Raw genomic sequence first — 16,316 nt, 5'->3', positions numbered from 1 at the left:
AAATGCGAACTGGTATTGCATTGGCTGCCCAGTCTATTATCAATGGACGTGCAAGGTCTGTCGACTGCAGGGGCATGACATCATCGGTAATGAAATGAAATTCGCCGTCACTAACAATCAGAATATTGGGCGGGCTTTACTTCACACCGCAGAGCACCGAACTGCATACCACGATTTAACACGTTGCAACCTCAAGCAAGTAGAACACATATACTACCATTCAAACTCCTCGTAAACAAATGGTACGCAATGTCAGACTTGCATGACTTATATTCTTATCCAGCGATCTCCATCGCTCGCTAATCTGTCCCACTATTAAATACTATAGAAGAATCTAACTTCTATCCATAACAAGCATGAAAAACACTTAAACTAGACCATAAGCAACCGATAAAAATCTATCACAACTCCAGAAACACATAAAATTTGAAATTAAACCAAAATATTCGATAACGCAAGCCGACCGCACCCATGCTTTTATGCAAATGTTGAACATGAAATAACCAGCAAATTATACATGTTACTACTCCCTCCCTTGTGTCATTGTCTCATTGTTCTCTATAGACATGAGCTATCGCAACTCTCGTTAATTGTTCAACCTCAATCACATCTACGCCCTTTTGCCACCCTCTAAAACATCTTCTTCCAAGATATCTTCGCTGAAGAACCGACGCACGATATAGAGACCCGCTGCGCTCACACCTGCAGCACAGATGAAGAGCGCATCAAACCATCTATCGACGAATTGCGTATCCAACGGCGCCCCTAGAGCTGAAGAAACAGCAGATGACATATCCTTCGGAAGACTGCTTCGCAGCATCAGCGACGTAGAAACAACGTAGGTCCCTAGAACCTCAGCCACAAGAAGAGCAAGATTGGCACGCTCAAGCGCGCGTGGGACTGCCTTTGATATCATATTGAAGGTCGATAGCACACTGGAAATGCTGCACATAAATATAATACCTGAGAACAGGAATCCGATCTGTCGAGCCCAAGCTTGGCGATTCAAATCAGGATCCCAGTACTGTGCCAGTAATGCTAGTACATGGGTGATGGGATCCGACTGAGAGAATGAGCTATTCTGGTGACGGAATGGATTTCTCGAAATCAGTGTTGCTATTATTCTGTAAACGCAGTAAATCGCAAACAGAAAGTATAGTGAGCTATAAACTTTTCCCAAAAGTGTTTGTGCGTGTTGCTGTTCGTCGTAACGACGGGTGAGTTCGCGAAGGTCATTGTGTAACGATCTTTTCATCGCCTGTAGACCTTCAAGTTCAAGACGAGACGAAGCATATTCCTTCTCATCAGAATCACCGCGCAATGACGAATACATCTTAGCCATAAGATTAGTCGAAGACAGCGAAGCGGTCTTCTGTTTTTCCAGCATCCGTTGCTCCAACGATCTCATTGATGATTCTTTGAACTTCATTAGTTCTTCAGTCGTCTCTATACCGGTCCGGACTCGCGATATGTCCATTTCTGAGACTGTCCGTGGTTTGGATGTGAAAGACGAATATGGTGCACTTATGGCACCAAAACCCGAGAGTACCGCCATGGCAGAGACGCCAACGAGACCCACACGAGCTAGGCATTCTTCGCTAAACGACAGGGCTTTGGCTCACAGTCAGTCTTCGAGTCAAGATAAATATGATAGCCAACTTACTATAATTCCAGAACGAGCCTTCAATGTGCTTAGGAAGTGGCAGATAGTCTCCAATCTTGTAGAAGATGTACAACCACACTATGAAAGATATGCTAGTAAACAAAAATATAAATCGCTTGTCGAGCCCTGGTATTACATATACATTAACACAACCGCTTTGCAGCCTTAGACGTAACTCTGCTACGTACCGGTTGAGTCTGAAAACCAGTGGTAGGCCAACAATATCGGAATGATGACAATGAGGACCACCAGGAGAAACGACGTCGTGATTCTCCATGCTATAAACCGAGGCCTTAATAGTCGTCAGTAATCTACACACTACGTAAAATCCGGCTTGCTAAGTCATATTGGAATGGCACATACCCTGGAGAGACCCAGTCAGTGATCTCACACAGTACTAGCTCCGCGATCACTCCAGCCGTAGCCAAACCCAGATCAAACGCTGCCCGAGTGACGATAGACACCGAAGCGGACGTGAAAAAAGGGAATGCCCGATGTGCTAGGACAGAGAATACAGCGAACGAAAGTATGAACGGCAAGTCGCTCAGAAGAGCAAATCCGAAAGAAACCGAAGCAACCGAATCGAAGTTCTCCATGGCGGTGCGCGTCCAGTTAATCAATGCCAGAATACTAGAGGTACGTCACAGGAACTGCGCTGCAAACTCAGATAGTAAAAAGTGCAGTGGCAGTTGATTATCGGCCGGAATAAGGAGGGAAAGAGGAAGGGGCAGATGTGGCCTCAAGGTTGATGGCAGTACAGTGAGTGCTGCACAGCTTCGCTGCTCGAACCGGTGTGATGGCCTCGTCGTGTGCTGTTGCACTCGGTGCTGCAGACGTCTGGCCAAATGCTGCTCTTCCGTCAACTTTAATTCACACCGTTATATTATTTATGCCATTTCTAACATTCTCTACACCGCAGATATGTTAGAACTAATATGCTGCATTTGGACGTTTATACAGGAGTTTCAGGTAAAGGGTTATTGATCAGCAACGAAATTGCGTTACTGCCCCAGTTAACGAGCGGATAATTGATATATGTTGTCTTCACTGAATCGAATAGTTGAATATCGCTTCGTAAGCACTTGTAGATATATATAGGCCAATAATGAAGGTGCCGAACAACAAGGGCCAATTTCCGATTGGTCGTGTACTTTCGCGGAGCAGGCCACTCCCTGTCGAACGTCGACACCATTTTAACGATCATGCCCCTGACAACTATCCCAGTTAGGCATTTTATTACCATCGGCGGAGTACAGAAAACCCATTGTATTTAGTTTGCTATAAGATCTTTGCGATGGCAGCAATCGCAAGAAAGGGGACAGTTCTCACGACATTCGTGCTTCTTGTCCTCATGGCCGTTCCAGTTTTGTCGGCAAAGAAGTACCTCTTCAAGACTTGCGAACAAGCATCTTTCTGCCGACGAAACCGTGCATACGCAGATCTGGCCGATAGCAGAGGCGCAGCATGGGAGCCTCCGTACGCAATTGATCCGTCTACAGTTACGTTTGATGCTGGTGTTCTGCAGGGTACCATTTTGAAGACCGTCACTGATTCAACCGGTGCGCCGAGCAATGTTGAGTTTCCATTCCAGCTCGTATTTTTAGAGTCCGGCAGTGCTAGATTCGTTGTCGATGAGAAACAGCGTGTTGAATCTCCAATTGCCGGCTTCCCTGAGAGCCTAACGCAGCGAAGATACAACGAGGCCTCAAAATGGGCCGTAACGGGTGATCTCACTCCTGACATCGGCGCAGTGGAGTCCACAACCGACGACGAGCGAAAGAGTGCCGTGTACCGCGTCCGATATGGTCCAGACAGACATTTTGAGGCAATTGTGCAAGCGAAACCTCTTCAGATCAGATTTTACCGCGATGGTGAGCCACACGTGATTCTCAACGACCGTGGTCTTTTCAATATGGACCAGTACCGGCCAAAGCCAGCAGACATGGACGAGTCCAAATTGGACGATAAATTGGACATTAAAGACATGTGGGAAGAAAATTTCGGCGGAAAGGAAGATAAGAAGCCTAAAGGTAGGTCTTCTACCCGACACTCGGGTGAATTACTAAGACTTGGCAGGACCTGAGTCAATCGCTCTTGATGTCACTTTTCCAGACTACGAGCACGTCTTTGGTATTCCAGAGCATGCTGACCAGTTCTCACTTCGGGAGACGAGAGGCGGTGATGGAAATCACAATGAGCCGTACCGTCTCTTCAATGTCGACATATTCGAGTACGAGGTCAACAGTCCTATGGCAATGTATGGCGCTATTCCCTTTATGCAGGCTCATAAGAAAGGATCCAGCGTTGCTATTTTCTGGGCTAATGGAGCAGAAACTTGGATTGATATTACTAAAACAAAGGTACGGAGTCCGTTCGTATTTGGTTGACTCTACATTCTGACGCTCAATCAGCCCAATCCTGAATCTTTTGGCATTCGCAAGTCTACACAGACTCACTGGATATCTGAGTCCGGAGTAATAGATGTTTATATTTTGCTGGGTCCTGATCCTTCTTCTGTCTATCAGCAATACGGCCTCCTGACGGGTTTCACCTCTCTTCCACCTATCTATGCACTTGGTTATCACCAGTGCAGATGGAATTATAACTCTGAGGAAGATGTACTTGAAGTGGACGCGAACTTTGACAGCTACGGCATTCCATATGACGCCATTTGGCTGGACATTGAATACACTGACGGTAAGAAGTATTTCACCTGGCTGAAATCCATGTTCCCAACTCCAGAAAAAATGATGCAGGTTCTGGATAAACGCAAGCGTAAGCTTGTTACGATCATCGATCCTCATATTAAGAAGGAGTCGGGATATAAAGTGTACGAGGGCCTCTCGAAGAACGAGCTTGCCGTTAAGACCGATAACGGAGAGGAATTCAATGGCTGGTGCTGGCCTGGTGAGTCAGCTTGGATTGATACTTTCAATCCCAAGGCCGTTGAATATTGGAAGGAACAGTTTAAGTCCGGAAAGTATTGCGTACGTTGTTAATCCACTTTAATCTGTGAATTAGAGTTAAATCTAACTTAGGTGACAGGGCCACGAGAACAACTTGCTCATCTGGAATGATATGAACGAGCCTTCTGTTTTCAACGGACCGGAAGTGAGTGCCCCACGGGACACCATTCACTACGGAAACTGGGAACACCGCGATATCCACAATATCTACGGCATGACGTTCATTAATGCCACTGTCCAGGCTATGCAGGCTCGACAACCGCGCCAGCGTCCATTTGTTCTTACTCGGTCGTTTTTTGCTGGCTCGCAGAGACTCGGTGCTGTGTGGACTGGCGACAATGCCGCCACTTGGGATTACTTGAGGATTGTTACACCCATGCTTCTGAGTCACAGCGTTGCGGGGTTCAGCTTTGTCGGTGCTGACGTGGGCGGCTTCTTTGGCAACCCTACTTCTGAATTGCTGACTCGTTGGTACCAGGCGGGAGCATTCTATCCATTCTTTAGAGGGCATGCGCATATTGAATCAAAGCGACGAGAGCCGTGGCTTCCAGGGGAGCCATACACCTCACTCATCAGGACAGCCATCAGAATGCGGTATCAGCTGCTACCGTCGATTTATACCGCATTCCATCGTGCAAGCTTTGATGGAGTCCCGATCATCAGAGCATTGTTCTTGCTTGCTCCAGACAATGAAGACGCTCTTGGTATTGATGATCAGTTTTTCTTTGGTGAGACAGGTTTGCTTGTTAAGCCGATTGTCCAGGAGGGAGCTACGTCCACTGAGATTTATCTACCGGATGAAGAGATTTACTATGACTACTTAGACCAGACTATCTATCAGGGCATTGGTTATAAGCATATTGAAGCTCCGTTGGAGAAGATTCCGATTCTTGCTCGTGGCGGCCATATTCTTGTTCGCAGAGACAGACACCGACGATCTGCAACACTGATGAGCCATGATCCTCTCACCTTAGTCGTCCACCTAGACAAAACTGTGAGCGTCGATTTGTTATCTCGTCTACAGTAGTCAGATTGCTAATGATTATTAGGGCAATGCTGCCGGCGTTCTGTACCTTGATGATGGTGAAACCACGGCATACAGCCGTGGCGCCTATCTCTACCGATTCTTCATCTTCAATGTGCAAGACAACATCTTGCGCTCGCGAAGCATGCAGGCATCTAGTGCTTCCAACAGGTCCTTCGAAAAGTCTATCGACGACGTCCGTATTGAGAAGATCATTGTTATTGGCCTGGACACTGACAAACTGAAGACGAATCACGCTGTCGAGGCGTTCCAGGACCGAAAATCGTGGAGCACTGATATCCATATTACAGAAGCTGCCGATCGAAAGGCCAGCGTAGTGACGGTTAGGGATCCTAAGATTTTTGTTACCGGTGATTGGTCCATCCAGTTCTAAGTATCGAGCTGGACAAAATTTACATAGATGCTGAAATATTTGTAAAGAATTGTATATGAATTGAACAGTGACTGAGGACATTATGAACATCCTCCTCCGTAGAACAACTCCAAATGCACACATGGACGAGAAATGAAATTCGCTAGTATACAATTACACAGCGGATTGGTCGTAAAACTCAACAACGTCAATGCTATACAGTGAAAACTCTCGCGGCAGGATGGGGTCGCTTCGGTATATCCTTGTCGTCGCCAACTAAATCTTCAATTTCGAGCTCTTCGCTATCCTCTTCACTATCGGGTATGTACTCTAGTAAATGGCCCTTACTACTGAAGATCCTAAATAGTGAACTGTCCTTCTGCGCGGGCAAACCTTTGTGAGCGTCGCTGGCGAGCTTTGTTGATTCTTCTTCGTTTCTTTAGAAATTTTTGCTATCTTTCGCTTATCGCCTATTGAGTCCGCTACTATTTCGTGGTCCACAGTCTCCTGTTTCTTTTTCCTCTTCTGTCCAGTCGCAGTCGCTTTCCTTGGCTTTCTTGACGCAGCGTTGCCCGCATCCATATGCAGAGCTGCATTTGCAGAGTTTTGTGATCTAACCGGCGAAGTCTTTAATTTTTGACTCAAAATTCCGACATCTGACTCAGCATCCGACAATTCAGACAGCTCAATCTCGGTAACCGTGTCGTTATCTTCCACCATCTGATGCTGCTGAGTAAGGATGATTTCAGCACTCGCGTCTTTCGTGCCGGAGCCTCGCCAAAATGAATTTTGTATAAGCAATCCCCAATCCAGCAGGTGCTCGCATGTCGTACAAGATCCTTGAACTGGCAGCACATGTATTTGCTTATCCGATGGATCTGAAGCCTGACAAAGAAATTCGTTGGCTAAACAAGCGGTATGGTATGTTTCTAAGCAGTCTGTGTTTGAGCAAATGACGGTTGCGAGAGCATTATAGTCATTCTCGGTGCCTAAAAGCTCGGAGCAGATTCCACATACATCTCCGTTTTCTATCCGGTGCGCTGAGTAGGAGAAGTATGGTTCATACTTTTCTAAGACCAGTTAGCAGTGACTGTGCATGAGCATCAAGTAGGATATACCGGTAGTAACTTTCAACCCTTTAATTCCACCCAGTCCGTCGCCGTCGTGTATGTTAATTCTTTGCGAAAGCTCGAGTTCTTCAGGAGCTTCAGCCTCGAATGACTCAGACATTGTCTGGGCTTTTTTCTTTCGCCCTCGTTTCTTTGGTGGCGATTGCGAAGGTTCTGCGTCACTCGCAACCTCTCGCGCCTCCCTGTCAGCTTTAGCTTTTGCATCCTTGGCTAATCCCTCGGGTTTCCGTATATCCAACAAGATCGTAATATGTGTCGGGATGTCTGCGACTTTATATTTATTCTGTTTCCACACACTTTCCACCTCCGTGTCAAAAATATGGAATCTCAGCGGCCATCGACATAGGGACCGTGACGACAGAAGCAATCGTAAATTTCCGAGATGTTTATGGAGCGAACTCACTTGGTTTTTGTTCTTCGTGATACGGTCGCCCGGCTTTATATGCCGTGATCTGAAGGGATGCTGCCAGGCGTGCCTTCGGATCAGTTAGTGCTGTTGCCAGAATCAAGTAAAAGGACGTACTCAAATTGAAGAGCGCTGATTTTTGATGGAAATCCTGATACTATACAAATCATATCCCAAGGACGTTTATCAGATTGTTTGGTCTTCCACGCGCCTTGCAGTAATTCACCATTGTGCTGTCGTAGTCGCTGGAGCCTCATATCAGTAAACACAAGAAAACCAGTAATTCGAACTAGTACGTACGCGCAGCGGTAGCGGTGTAGACCCGATATAAAAGCTTCTAGTCTTCTTTGAAGAGCGCAGTAAGTAGCAGCAGTAGAACTGCGCGTATTTATGTTCGCGTGGCATCCTTAGCTACCATCCCTTTATAACCCGCGATATTAATTGGTTGTGGTGAATTTAAAGCGTTCACTCGCACGTCGCGTTGCACCGAAGGGATGTTTACGTGTCTTGAGTTCTGTGGTCCATTCACCCTATTCAACTCTCAAAACAATGCATGGCTAATATTAGAGACTCGTGAAATATTGAGCGCGCCGTTGTTTTGACTGCGCAGTTTATTTGAGTTACGGAGTAAGGTTGTCGTTCATGGATAAGACGACACAAAGAGTCCGATGAGTATTTTTAATGATGTTGTAATATGATTCAGACCATCTCTGGCGACGACTGTATAACGTTGCCTATAAAGAAAGCCAGAGTTGACCTACCGGAGGAACGACTCGGGCAATGTTCCGACGGTTCGATTGGGATGCCCAATTATCACTAATTGCTTTCAGGCCAAACTTCTCTTCCTATATACAAATCGTCCCTGACTACAATTCCCCGTATAAGAACGTTAAACACAGAACCCAAATGAGAACGCCCGTTCTGATCAAAGGTGATAATCTATCCAAAGAGCCAAGCATTCAAACAACTATACACAATAACTTATACTGTAGTATTTCCGATATATAGTTTGTCCTACAGGTTATAGATGAGAATATTGTTGTCTCTGCACAGAAAATTTAGCATATATATCCTAATCAGTCAAAGACGAACACATTTTAATTACCTCCTGCCATTTGGCGTAGCCCAATTTCACCAGGGCATACAGCAATAGACCACCCGCTAATATAATAAATAATATGACAATAGTCTCGTCTTTAACCGAATCCCGTTCTAGAGTGACAGTTAGTCAATTCCGAAAATGTGCACTTAATCACAAACACCGGATCTCACGAAAGCAAAATGTAGACACATCCGTGTCCTCCACCGCATCTTTACATATTGGCAAATTATAATTCAGGCAAAATTTCCGAGTACACTCTGAGCACGACTGATTCGGGGATAGTTCCTCCGGCATTCGAATAATTGTAGAGTTCGCGAAACAAGTACATTTGCAGAAGGATGTAACTGCTGAGGCCGATGGTAGTAATATCAGTAGCAGGAAGAGCAATGACACCAGTATTCCCGGTCTCACCGACGAGGAGCAGTGTCGGATTGGTTTATTTGATATTAGTCGAGCCATTGTTGACAATATAGCATCAATATTGCATATTGGTTGCACACTTCAAGAGTGGACATCGGACAGCTATGTCAGCCGCGGTGCGGCTCTATCGGAATCAGGCTTTCGTCTCTTTACAGCGCCGTTCACGACTGGCCAACCAGAAAAGAAAAATCACATCACGTATTTTGTACTTCCAAAGATCAAGCTTCCCGTAATTCTTATCGTTTCTACTCGTTCCAGAGTCATTTAACTGGAGAAAAGCTGTGCCAAGCTTACGATACGTACGCATCTGATTTCGATACAGACCGGACGATCCGGGAATTCCAGTTTATATGCTTCACTACATTCTTGCCTGCGTCGACTATTCAAGACAATTGTAACAACAACTTCTCAGCTATCTATCGGCAATTCAGATGCTCGCACAGCGAATTCAAGACTCTCTACGACTTCGCAAGCGCGGAGACTTGAACATACCCAGCGATCAGATGATGCTTGTAGATGAAAGTGAGGCATGTTTCAGAGAACCACTGTTACTTTGTGCGGATATACCCAAATCAACTACATCTGTCAATAATTTCCATTTCACTGAAAAGGAAGAAGGAATCGTCACGAGGACACTAGGCAATACCCTCGCACTTAGTATCGATACAAACTGGACCGCGATGGCGAATTCTTCATCCATCGCTGTTGTACGTCCCATGATTCCGGAGCCAACGCCAGTATCCACCCGTCGTCGTATCAGCTCAAGATACCGCAGGCTGATGACCTTTCTGCGTGCATCACACGAGCGTCTGACATCACTCTCGCGACACGATTTGAGTGAGAATAAGTCGACACCGGTCAGTTCCTCAATTTTCAGTTTACCATCAGGTCTCGAGTCTTCTGATTTCTTATTACTTCCACGCGCAAGCACAGCGCCTCAACATCATTATCCTACGCCGGAAATGCTCTCTCGCTCACCGCGATCTAGCAGAACAGGAACACATATACAGCGTTCCTACTCACCACTTATGTCCAAGACAGGCAAGCAAAAGCCAGAATTTCCACACACCCCCTACTCGTTTTATAAACTTCTAGCTACACCACCTACGCGTCTTCCGTGCTCGGAGTATCTGTCCATATACGTCCCCTTAGTCACAACGCTAACAGCGCGAGCGCGACAGAAAGTGGAGAATAAACGGCGGAAGCAATATAGCTTTAGTTACTACAACAAGTCCAGGGACCGTTATGAAAGTAGTTCGACGAGTAGAAGTTTCACACTGCCTGCTGTCAATATCTCGCTATGCTCGGAGGATCACGACGATGGAGAAGTGGAGAATGGATATCCGGATGTTCTCGGTGACCAAAATGCTGGCCGGCCCTCAGGGAATGGCAAGATCGGGTCAAAATGCACGTCGTATTCTGGATTTTACAATCCGCCAACCCTGCGCTTTGTTGGCGGGTGCCGCACGTTCAGTGAGTACCTAAGGGATTTCTGTGCGTGGATCGCATCACATGGCAACGAGAATGACAACGCGCCTGGAATCAGGGAGGAGGAAGTTGAGGAGTTACTTCGGACCGTATGTGTTCCTCCCTTGTTGAGGAGCATGGCATTGATGGAGGGCCGAAAAGAGGATTACTACTACACGAGTGGCATAAAGTCGCCGAAGTACTCTTGGCTTGGGTATAATACTAATGCGTTGAGGAGCAGAAACGGGAATACTAGTGGCAGGAGAAAACGGGAGTTGGCGAAAGGGATTGGTGTGAGTTATACCGCTGATCGTAACTATATTTGGAGAAAACGTGCGGAGGTAATTTTTAATCCTGATATTGTTTTGCGGGAAGAACGTGAAATTGCGGACGACCAAAAGGAAGTCAGTATAGGATGCCTGGAGCGGACTGTGGTAGAGCAATTAGGTCAGCTGGGGTCCTATGAACAAACTGGAACGGAGAATGAGACTAGTCTTCTGTTTAGAGAGTTCGTTGACAGCGTCTTCAGTGACTCGGAAAGCAATATGGATCTCGCTGATCTCACCGATCATCTGCCCTTAGTGAATGTGAATGTTAGAGAACTAAATAGTGATGACTGTAGCAAGCAAGACGAGGAAACGTATGATGTGCTAGGCACCGTTTTTCATAACGACGTCATAATGTCGCCTCGCACCAAATTTCAATCTGTGATGGACAGGATGTGGAACTACAGCCTGAAAAAGAACAGTAGGTATTTTGGCCTGTAACTGTACTGAAATGTGACTTAGTGGACTTGCAATGAGCTGTGTCTTACTGGAGTGTTATACTGAAATGACCCTCACTGGAGTTTGATGGTGTGAAATATTTTTAATTATGGAATTACTTGCTAATGCATTCTTTAATTATGGCATTAATTGTTAATGCATTCTTTATAACTATAACATCCTTATGCATTTGTACAATACATCCATGTCATACAATAATATTACCAATGCAACACCAAAAATGCGATCACGAACAGTATAGTACACTTACCTAGCCTCAGTAATCCTAACTCCTTTTTCTGCCAACCAACTCCGAGCGCTAACCTCGCTATGAGTAATATCATCGCTTTCCGCACCAACCCCGACTTCACCAACTGCCTTGCAAATCCACGGTTTCGCAAACTCGTTATCATCACCAATCCAATTCACCAACTGTCTCCGTCTCGTCATTCCGTCATCAACACAAAACTCCAATTTCCCACCTTGTGTGAGCTCTTTCACAACGGCGGCAACTTCACCAGCCGCCAGTTTCGGCAAATTCGAGTTCGCGCGCCCAGTAACGCATGCAGCGTTCGTACATAAATGGCGTTTGCATCCCGCAGTAAGCTGAATGAAATATCTTCGCTCGATCCGACCTTTGAGACGCGCACCTGTGGGGTCGTGCATTGGCGAATATAAAGGGCCAAAGCACGAGGAGCATAGGCCCAGTGAATTGCTATTCGCGGCTGCGGGATCGTCGTCGATGACCCTAACACAATTCTCATTGGTGCAAATTCGTGGGAGTGGCGCAGACACTCGTTGTAGTTCATGAAGTTGCATGTGGCTGTCCAGATCACGGAGTCTGACAATACGGTTGCAGCGCGGACATTCTGTTGTGCGCGTACCACATCGTGATTCGTGACCGGTATATCCCGCTAACAAATCTGACTGCGAGTCTGGGGATGATTCTTGGGCAAGACGGAGATGGCAGAACCGGCATATGTGGAGTTTCTGTGGACAGACCGTTGCCTTGTGATGCGCAAGATGTTGCTGAGATGGAAATGTTTCGTTACATATGCAGGTTGGTGAAGTATGGTGTGTCACAATGTGCTTCTCTTTGGTAGAAACAGAATCGCATGAGAAAGAATCGAGATCGCAGTGCCAGTGGGACTCTGAAATACCGTCCTGCCGACGGAATATTCGACCGCAGCTCGGATGAGGACATACCAAGTTGTTCCTCTCACAAAACGCTGAATGCAACTGGAAAGTCCGCGCAGAATAGAATTGCTTGCAATTCGGACATTGACGCGAGTCTGGTGGTAGTGCTGATGTCGATTCTTCTTCCGCCATATCTGCGGCTTGTGTGACTGTCAATAAGAAGGACAGTGGAACAACGCAACTTCCGACAGCGAGTGATATCCCTTCAGATTTAGCCAGGAACGAATTTGACGGTGCAATGGAAATAACGTTCTTTTCTTCGGACTGCGTCGACCACAAGAAATAGTCTTTCGATGGATGCCCGTCAACGGAGACATATACATCAGCTGCCCGGGCATCAATATCCCTCTCTGAGCTTTCGCCTGCGTCCAAAACTTCTAATTTCACAATAAGTGGCAGTGATCTATCCCACGCCTTGAGTTCAAACAAATACTCCTGACTGCGATCGCTAAAGGTACCACCAACAGGCACATCCTTACGAATTATCGCAACCATCCCGTTCTGCTCCTTCCGTTTTGCGTCTCTATTTGCAACCGATTTCCGCGCATGGTCTTCTGACATTGCAGTGATATCGACAGTCAAATCCGTCTCGACAATACACACCGCTTTCGCAGGCTGCAGAGTTTTTACCAACAGCGTAATTGTGTCTTGGGTAGCTGGATTGACAAAGGCAAACGTTTGGCCTTCAGTTAATGTCGTGTACGAAGCCTGCAACGCCGATTCGAGTAAGGCTTTCCAGTTATCGTCGATAGTAAGATAATTCGCATCGAGCGGACATAACGAGACGAACGTGCCCTTTGGTAGATCGCATTTCGAGATCTCGATGACGGGAGCGGTGGACCCTCCGTCTTGGGACGACGAGGCTTGCAACTGCTTTTCAGAAATTCCGAGAGTCGAGGCAATTTGTCGGGATACCAGCACTGTGGATTCTGGAGCCGAGAATTCGCGGACTCCGCAGTGTGTGAATGCATTGGTTGCCGGATTAAATAGGCGGAAAGTGAGTGGCGAGGGCAATGACTCTCGACCGGCTTCGGAAAGCAGTTGCTCGAGAACTGATTGTGGCAGAACGATTCTGTCTGAATGCGCCAGCGTGCCTCGAATCTGGGGCACAAGCACAGTTGTCGATGGTGAAGAAGTCATTGATTTGGATACTGGACCAAAAGTTGTTCAAATTGTGTCCGTCCGACAGGACAGTTTGGGCTAATAGTGCCTTTAAACAAATAAAGACGAAGAAAGAACAAATTCTTGAAAGAAATCTGCTTCTAATCGGCTCGAATGCATTGGAACTTCATCGAAGATCGAGAGATGAGTATTACTGATTACATACTCGAGCAGCTCTCGTCAGCAGAGCAGGTATGCCGCCACAGCCGCACACGCCCTTGCGCTACTCACTGCCTACGCCAAAAGCATATTTGTCGAGGGCTTTGTGTCTCATGTACTCGGGGTTAGGGATGTTAGCTTCGGCTTGATTCCTATTATTGTCTATACCGTGCATTTCGTCGCAGCGTAGGCAATGGAGGCAATAGATCTCTGCTTACCAATAGGAGGATAGTAGCCATAGGAAGGCATGCTTGACATGAGCAGTCGCTCAGTTAACGTGAGGACATTACTGCCGTGTTTTATTGGTCATGAGCTATTTGGATCAATATGAGGTACTCTCTTCTAAGTTTGCTACGCAGCCATGGATAGAATGTCAGCCTTGTCGACTAGGTAGCGGGACTTTCGTTCAATATTTATACTGTCATGGAGAAGATATTTAATCCGAAGTCCTCCTCACGTTTGATTCTCTCTTGCTTTAACAGTCAATGTTCATAACAAGGGAGCTGCATATTCTCACTTGGCCTGATAATCCAAATTGTCGCTGTTGACATCCTACCAATCATGACAGCGGATCACCCACATCTCGCATTAAACAGCTAGTGGGGCACGTGAGCAATAAATCATTCAAACCGTTCTTCATATGACTAAACCATGCATGCTCCTATATGACATATATATTTCCCGCGCGAAAAGTAAATAACTCACACCATACCCTTCGACACAGCATCCTTCCTCTCTTCCCAAATGGTCTTTCCTGAACAACTACACACCGTCTTCTCATTCTCCCACACACCAGCACTCCTAGCAATGACACCGACCACATCCTCCAAAAACATTTTCTTGCAATCCTTATCCAAGCCAACGACCATGGACCGGCCAATTACTTCCCAGATAGGCATATCCTCTTTCACTATGAACGCCTGCCCGCTGCCGTGCTCGTCGACGGTCACGGAGCCAATAGACTTGTACAGGCCACCAGTGCTGAGGGGCCCCCGGGAGATGTCGCCGGCGTTGCGGATGCTGGCAAAATACGTCGTGCGGGGACGCATTCCAGAGAGCGTCAGGTCAAAGAGCGTGCTCTGTGATGAAGCCTTCACTAAGCGAGCGAGACCACGGACTGGAGTGGCGTTGTGGGCTGGCTCATGAGTCTCGAGGATGCAGACAGCGGAGCCTAAGCTCGTTAGCAAGTACCAAATGACGTGAATGAATGGGGACACAGCACATACTGTTTGGTTCACCGCTGCCTCGAACGATGGCATCGCGACCGGTTCCCTGAATTGCCTTGACAATAGACGACGGGGGGGCTAAGAAAGTTTCAGTAGCAGCTATATATAATGAACTACTCAACATACCGCTGCCTTTGACGGAAACTAATTGCTTCGATAAATCGCATTGTATTTTGTCGATGCCTCACAATCAGTCAGCACCTACGCGAATACTCCACAGCCGAAAATTTGCACCTAGAAAAGGGACAAAAGACTAGACTCTCACCATCAACCTGCTTTAACGCGCTAGTGACATCGTCAACACAACCATTGCAATGAAGCGGCACTGCAAAAACAGTCTAGTAACTCATCAGTAATCAATATTACATCCGACTAATCCGATCATACATTCAGTGATACCAGCATTTTGTCCAGTTCTCTTGCTACCAGGAACCACAGCAATCGCACGTCAAACTGGGAAAACGTGGCACAGTACTACTCGGTAACGGAATAGAAGCGCAAATAGTTGTGTCCTATCAAGTAGAGGATGTCTTGGTCATCAACTGGATCTAAGGTTTAGCAACTGACACGTGACCGCCAGCCTTCAATGACGTCATGCTCGCGGTGGAAGTGAGTTAGGCTAGGGAACTACGAATTGGTTATCCATGACGCAACGCGTTGGGTTAGCGCGTCTTGCAGGATTAGGGCTGCAGATGAGCCGCACATCTAACTTTGATCGGTGCGATTGATAATGAACATATATACCCATGTCATATTACGCTAATTGCGCACATTAGCTTCGAAGACGAAGTAAGTGCACTTTTGTCTGACTGATAGTGTTGGGACCGTGGCAGTCGGACGTGGTGAGTGGGCATGAACGCGAGCACCCGCTAGTGCCGCGCTGGTGTCTGCCGGAGAAGCCAGGGCTGTCAGGCCAATCCGATTGTTCTTGCGATACTACAATAGTACTTTCAGTATGATGAGAGTCCGTAAATTACATATAATATGTGAATGTGCGAGATAGCCAAGATCCCGAACCAAATGAGGGGTTGGCTCGGGACGGTTTGAGCATCCTCCGCAAACAGGAGATTAGTTGCATTTTGTTGAGTTGTTCGCGCGCTAGGTAAGGCCAGCAGACCCAAGTACTGGTAAGACCAAGGGGCTTGTGTCAAGATATTCTGCATAATCAAGCACGTGTATCCTGTAAGTGCGCCGCACAGGATTGCTGAGGCTAATATCGCGAGTAGCCAGGCACAGTAAACGCGCGACTATCGCACAT

The 16,316-nt window shown here is 46.7% G+C and overlaps 8 protein-coding genes across 8 annotated transcripts; 2 read left to right on the top strand and 6 right to left on the bottom strand.

Annotated features, from left to right (window-relative positions):
- Positions 1-610: 610 nt before the first annotated feature.
- V1508DRAFT_397842 (Abscisic acid G-protein coupled receptor-domain-containing protein) lies at positions 611-2,259 on the bottom strand (the record flags this gene model as incomplete). The annotated part of the gene is made up of 4 exons (XM_066938176.1): positions 611-1,611; positions 1,664-1,789; positions 1,852-1,955; positions 2,027-2,259. The coding sequence occupies 4 exons, from the start codon at positions 2,257-2,259 to the stop codon at positions 611-613; spliced, it is 1,464 nt and encodes a 487-aa protein (XP_066795393.1).
- A 567-nt stretch (positions 2,260-2,826) lies between these two features.
- V1508DRAFT_462181 (glycosyl hydrolases family 31-domain-containing protein) lies at positions 2,827-6,149 on the top strand. Its single transcript, XM_066942830.1, has 5 exons — positions 2,827-3,693; positions 3,740-4,023; positions 4,075-4,650; positions 4,709-5,623; positions 5,679-6,149. Exons 1-5 carry the CDS (start codon positions 2,958-2,960, stop codon positions 6,045-6,047), a joined length of 2,880 nt encoding a protein of 959 aa, XP_066795392.1. The 5' UTR covers positions 2,827-2,957; the 3' UTR covers positions 6,048-6,149.
- Positions 6,150-6,356: 207 nt separating this feature from the next.
- V1508DRAFT_432928 (uncharacterized protein) lies at positions 6,357-7,256 on the bottom strand (the record flags this gene model as incomplete). Its single annotated transcript, XM_066941965.1, has 2 exons — positions 6,357-7,096; positions 7,145-7,256. 2 exons carry the CDS (start codon positions 7,254-7,256, stop codon positions 6,357-6,359), a joined length of 852 nt encoding a protein of 283 aa, XP_066795391.1.
- Positions 7,257-7,382: 126 nt separating this feature from the next.
- V1508DRAFT_339009 (uncharacterized protein) lies at positions 7,383-7,943 on the bottom strand (the record flags this gene model as incomplete). Its single annotated transcript, XM_066936664.1, has 3 exons — positions 7,383-7,632; positions 7,680-7,807; positions 7,863-7,943. Coding segments are annotated over 3 exons (459 nt in total), but the record flags the coding sequence as incomplete, so codon positions are not given.
- A 633-nt stretch (positions 7,944-8,576) lies between these two features.
- On the bottom strand, positions 8,577-9,217 carry V1508DRAFT_141922 (uncharacterized protein). Its single transcript, XM_066936013.1, has 3 exons — positions 8,835-9,217; positions 8,668-8,774; positions 8,577-8,607 (listed from the first exon to the last, which is right to left on the bottom strand). The coding sequence occupies exons 1-3, from the start codon at positions 9,121-9,123 to the stop codon at positions 8,584-8,586; spliced, it is 420 nt and encodes a 139-aa protein (XP_066795389.1). The 5' UTR covers positions 9,124-9,217; the 3' UTR covers positions 8,577-8,583.
- Positions 9,218-9,248: 31 nt separating this feature from the next.
- Positions 9,249-11,549, top strand: V1508DRAFT_418465 (uncharacterized protein). Its single transcript, XM_066940468.1, has one exon. The coding sequence runs from the start codon at positions 9,516-9,518 to the stop codon at positions 11,316-11,318; it is 1,803 nt and encodes a 600-aa protein (XP_066795388.1). The 5' UTR covers positions 9,249-9,515; the 3' UTR covers positions 11,319-11,549.
- Positions 11,408-13,848, bottom strand: V1508DRAFT_418464 (ubiquitin fusion degradation protein UFD1-domain-containing protein). Its single transcript, XM_066940467.1, has one exon. It carries the CDS (start codon positions 13,650-13,652, stop codon positions 11,583-11,585), a length of 2,070 nt encoding a protein of 689 aa, XP_066795387.1. The 5' UTR covers positions 13,653-13,848; the 3' UTR covers positions 11,408-11,582.
- Positions 13,849-14,197: 349 nt separating this feature from the next.
- On the bottom strand, positions 14,198-15,571 carry V1508DRAFT_418462 (superoxide dismutase). The gene is made up of 5 exons (XM_066940466.1): positions 15,446-15,571; positions 15,324-15,396; positions 15,185-15,241; positions 15,059-15,136; positions 14,198-15,003 (listed from the first exon to the last, which is right to left on the bottom strand). Exons 1-5 carry the CDS (start codon positions 15,461-15,463, stop codon positions 14,534-14,536), a joined length of 696 nt encoding a protein of 231 aa, XP_066795386.1. The 5' UTR covers positions 15,464-15,571; the 3' UTR covers positions 14,198-14,533.
- Positions 15,572-16,316: the final 745 nt, after the last annotated feature.

The sequence above is a fragment of the Lipomyces doorenjongii genome (genome assembly GCF_038497915.1).
Source record: "Lipomyces doorenjongii strain NRRL Y-27504 unplaced genomic scaffold V1508scaffold_29, whole genome shotgun sequence".
NCBI lineage: Eukaryota > Fungi > Ascomycota > Lipomycetes > Lipomycetales > Lipomycetaceae > Lipomyces > Lipomyces doorenjongii.
Note: the sequence above shows the minus strand (reverse complement) of the source record. Positions and strands in the feature narration are given on the sequence as shown.

Bases quoted from the DNA above. Each gene is read 5' to 3' on its own strand.
- V1508DRAFT_462181 (XM_066942830.1), top strand. From the start codon at position 2,958: ATGGCAGCAATCGCAAGAAAGGGGACAGTTCTCACGACATTCGTGCTT. The intron at 4,024-4,074 runs GTACGGAGTCCG...ACGCTCAATCAG, and splicing joins TTGATATTACTAAAACAAAG to CCCAATCCTGAATCTTTTGG. The intron at 5,624-5,678 runs GTGAGCGTCGAT...AATGATTATTAG, and splicing joins TCGTCCACCTAGACAAAACT to GGCAATGCTGCCGGCGTTCT.
- V1508DRAFT_141922 (XM_066936013.1), bottom strand. From the start codon at position 9,123: ATGGCTCGACTAATATCAAATAAACCAATCCGACACTGCTCCTCGTCG. The intron at 8,775-8,834 runs GTGAGATCCGGT...CTGTCACTCTAG, and splicing joins TGTGTCTACATTTTGCTTTC to AACGGGATTCGGTTAAAGAC. The intron at 8,608-8,667 runs GTAATTAAAATG...TTTTCTGTGCAG, and splicing joins GCTACGCCAAATGGCAGGAG to AGACAACAATATTCTCATCT.
- V1508DRAFT_418465 (XM_066940468.1), top strand. From the start codon at position 9,516: ATGCTCGCACAGCGAATTCAAGACTCTCTACGACTTCGCAAGCGCGGA.
- V1508DRAFT_418464 (XM_066940467.1), bottom strand. From the start codon at position 13,652: ATGACTTCTTCACCATCGACAACTGTGCTTGTGCCCCAGATTCGAGGC.
- V1508DRAFT_418462 (XM_066940466.1), bottom strand. The intron at 15,242-15,323 runs GTGAGAGTCTAG...ACTGATTGTGAG, and splicing joins CGCGTTAAAGCAGGTTGATG to GCATCGACAAAATACAATGC. The intron at 15,004-15,058 runs GTATGTGCTGTG...TAACGAGCTTAG, and splicing joins AGGCAGCGGTGAACCAAACA to GCTCCGCTGTCTGCATCCTC.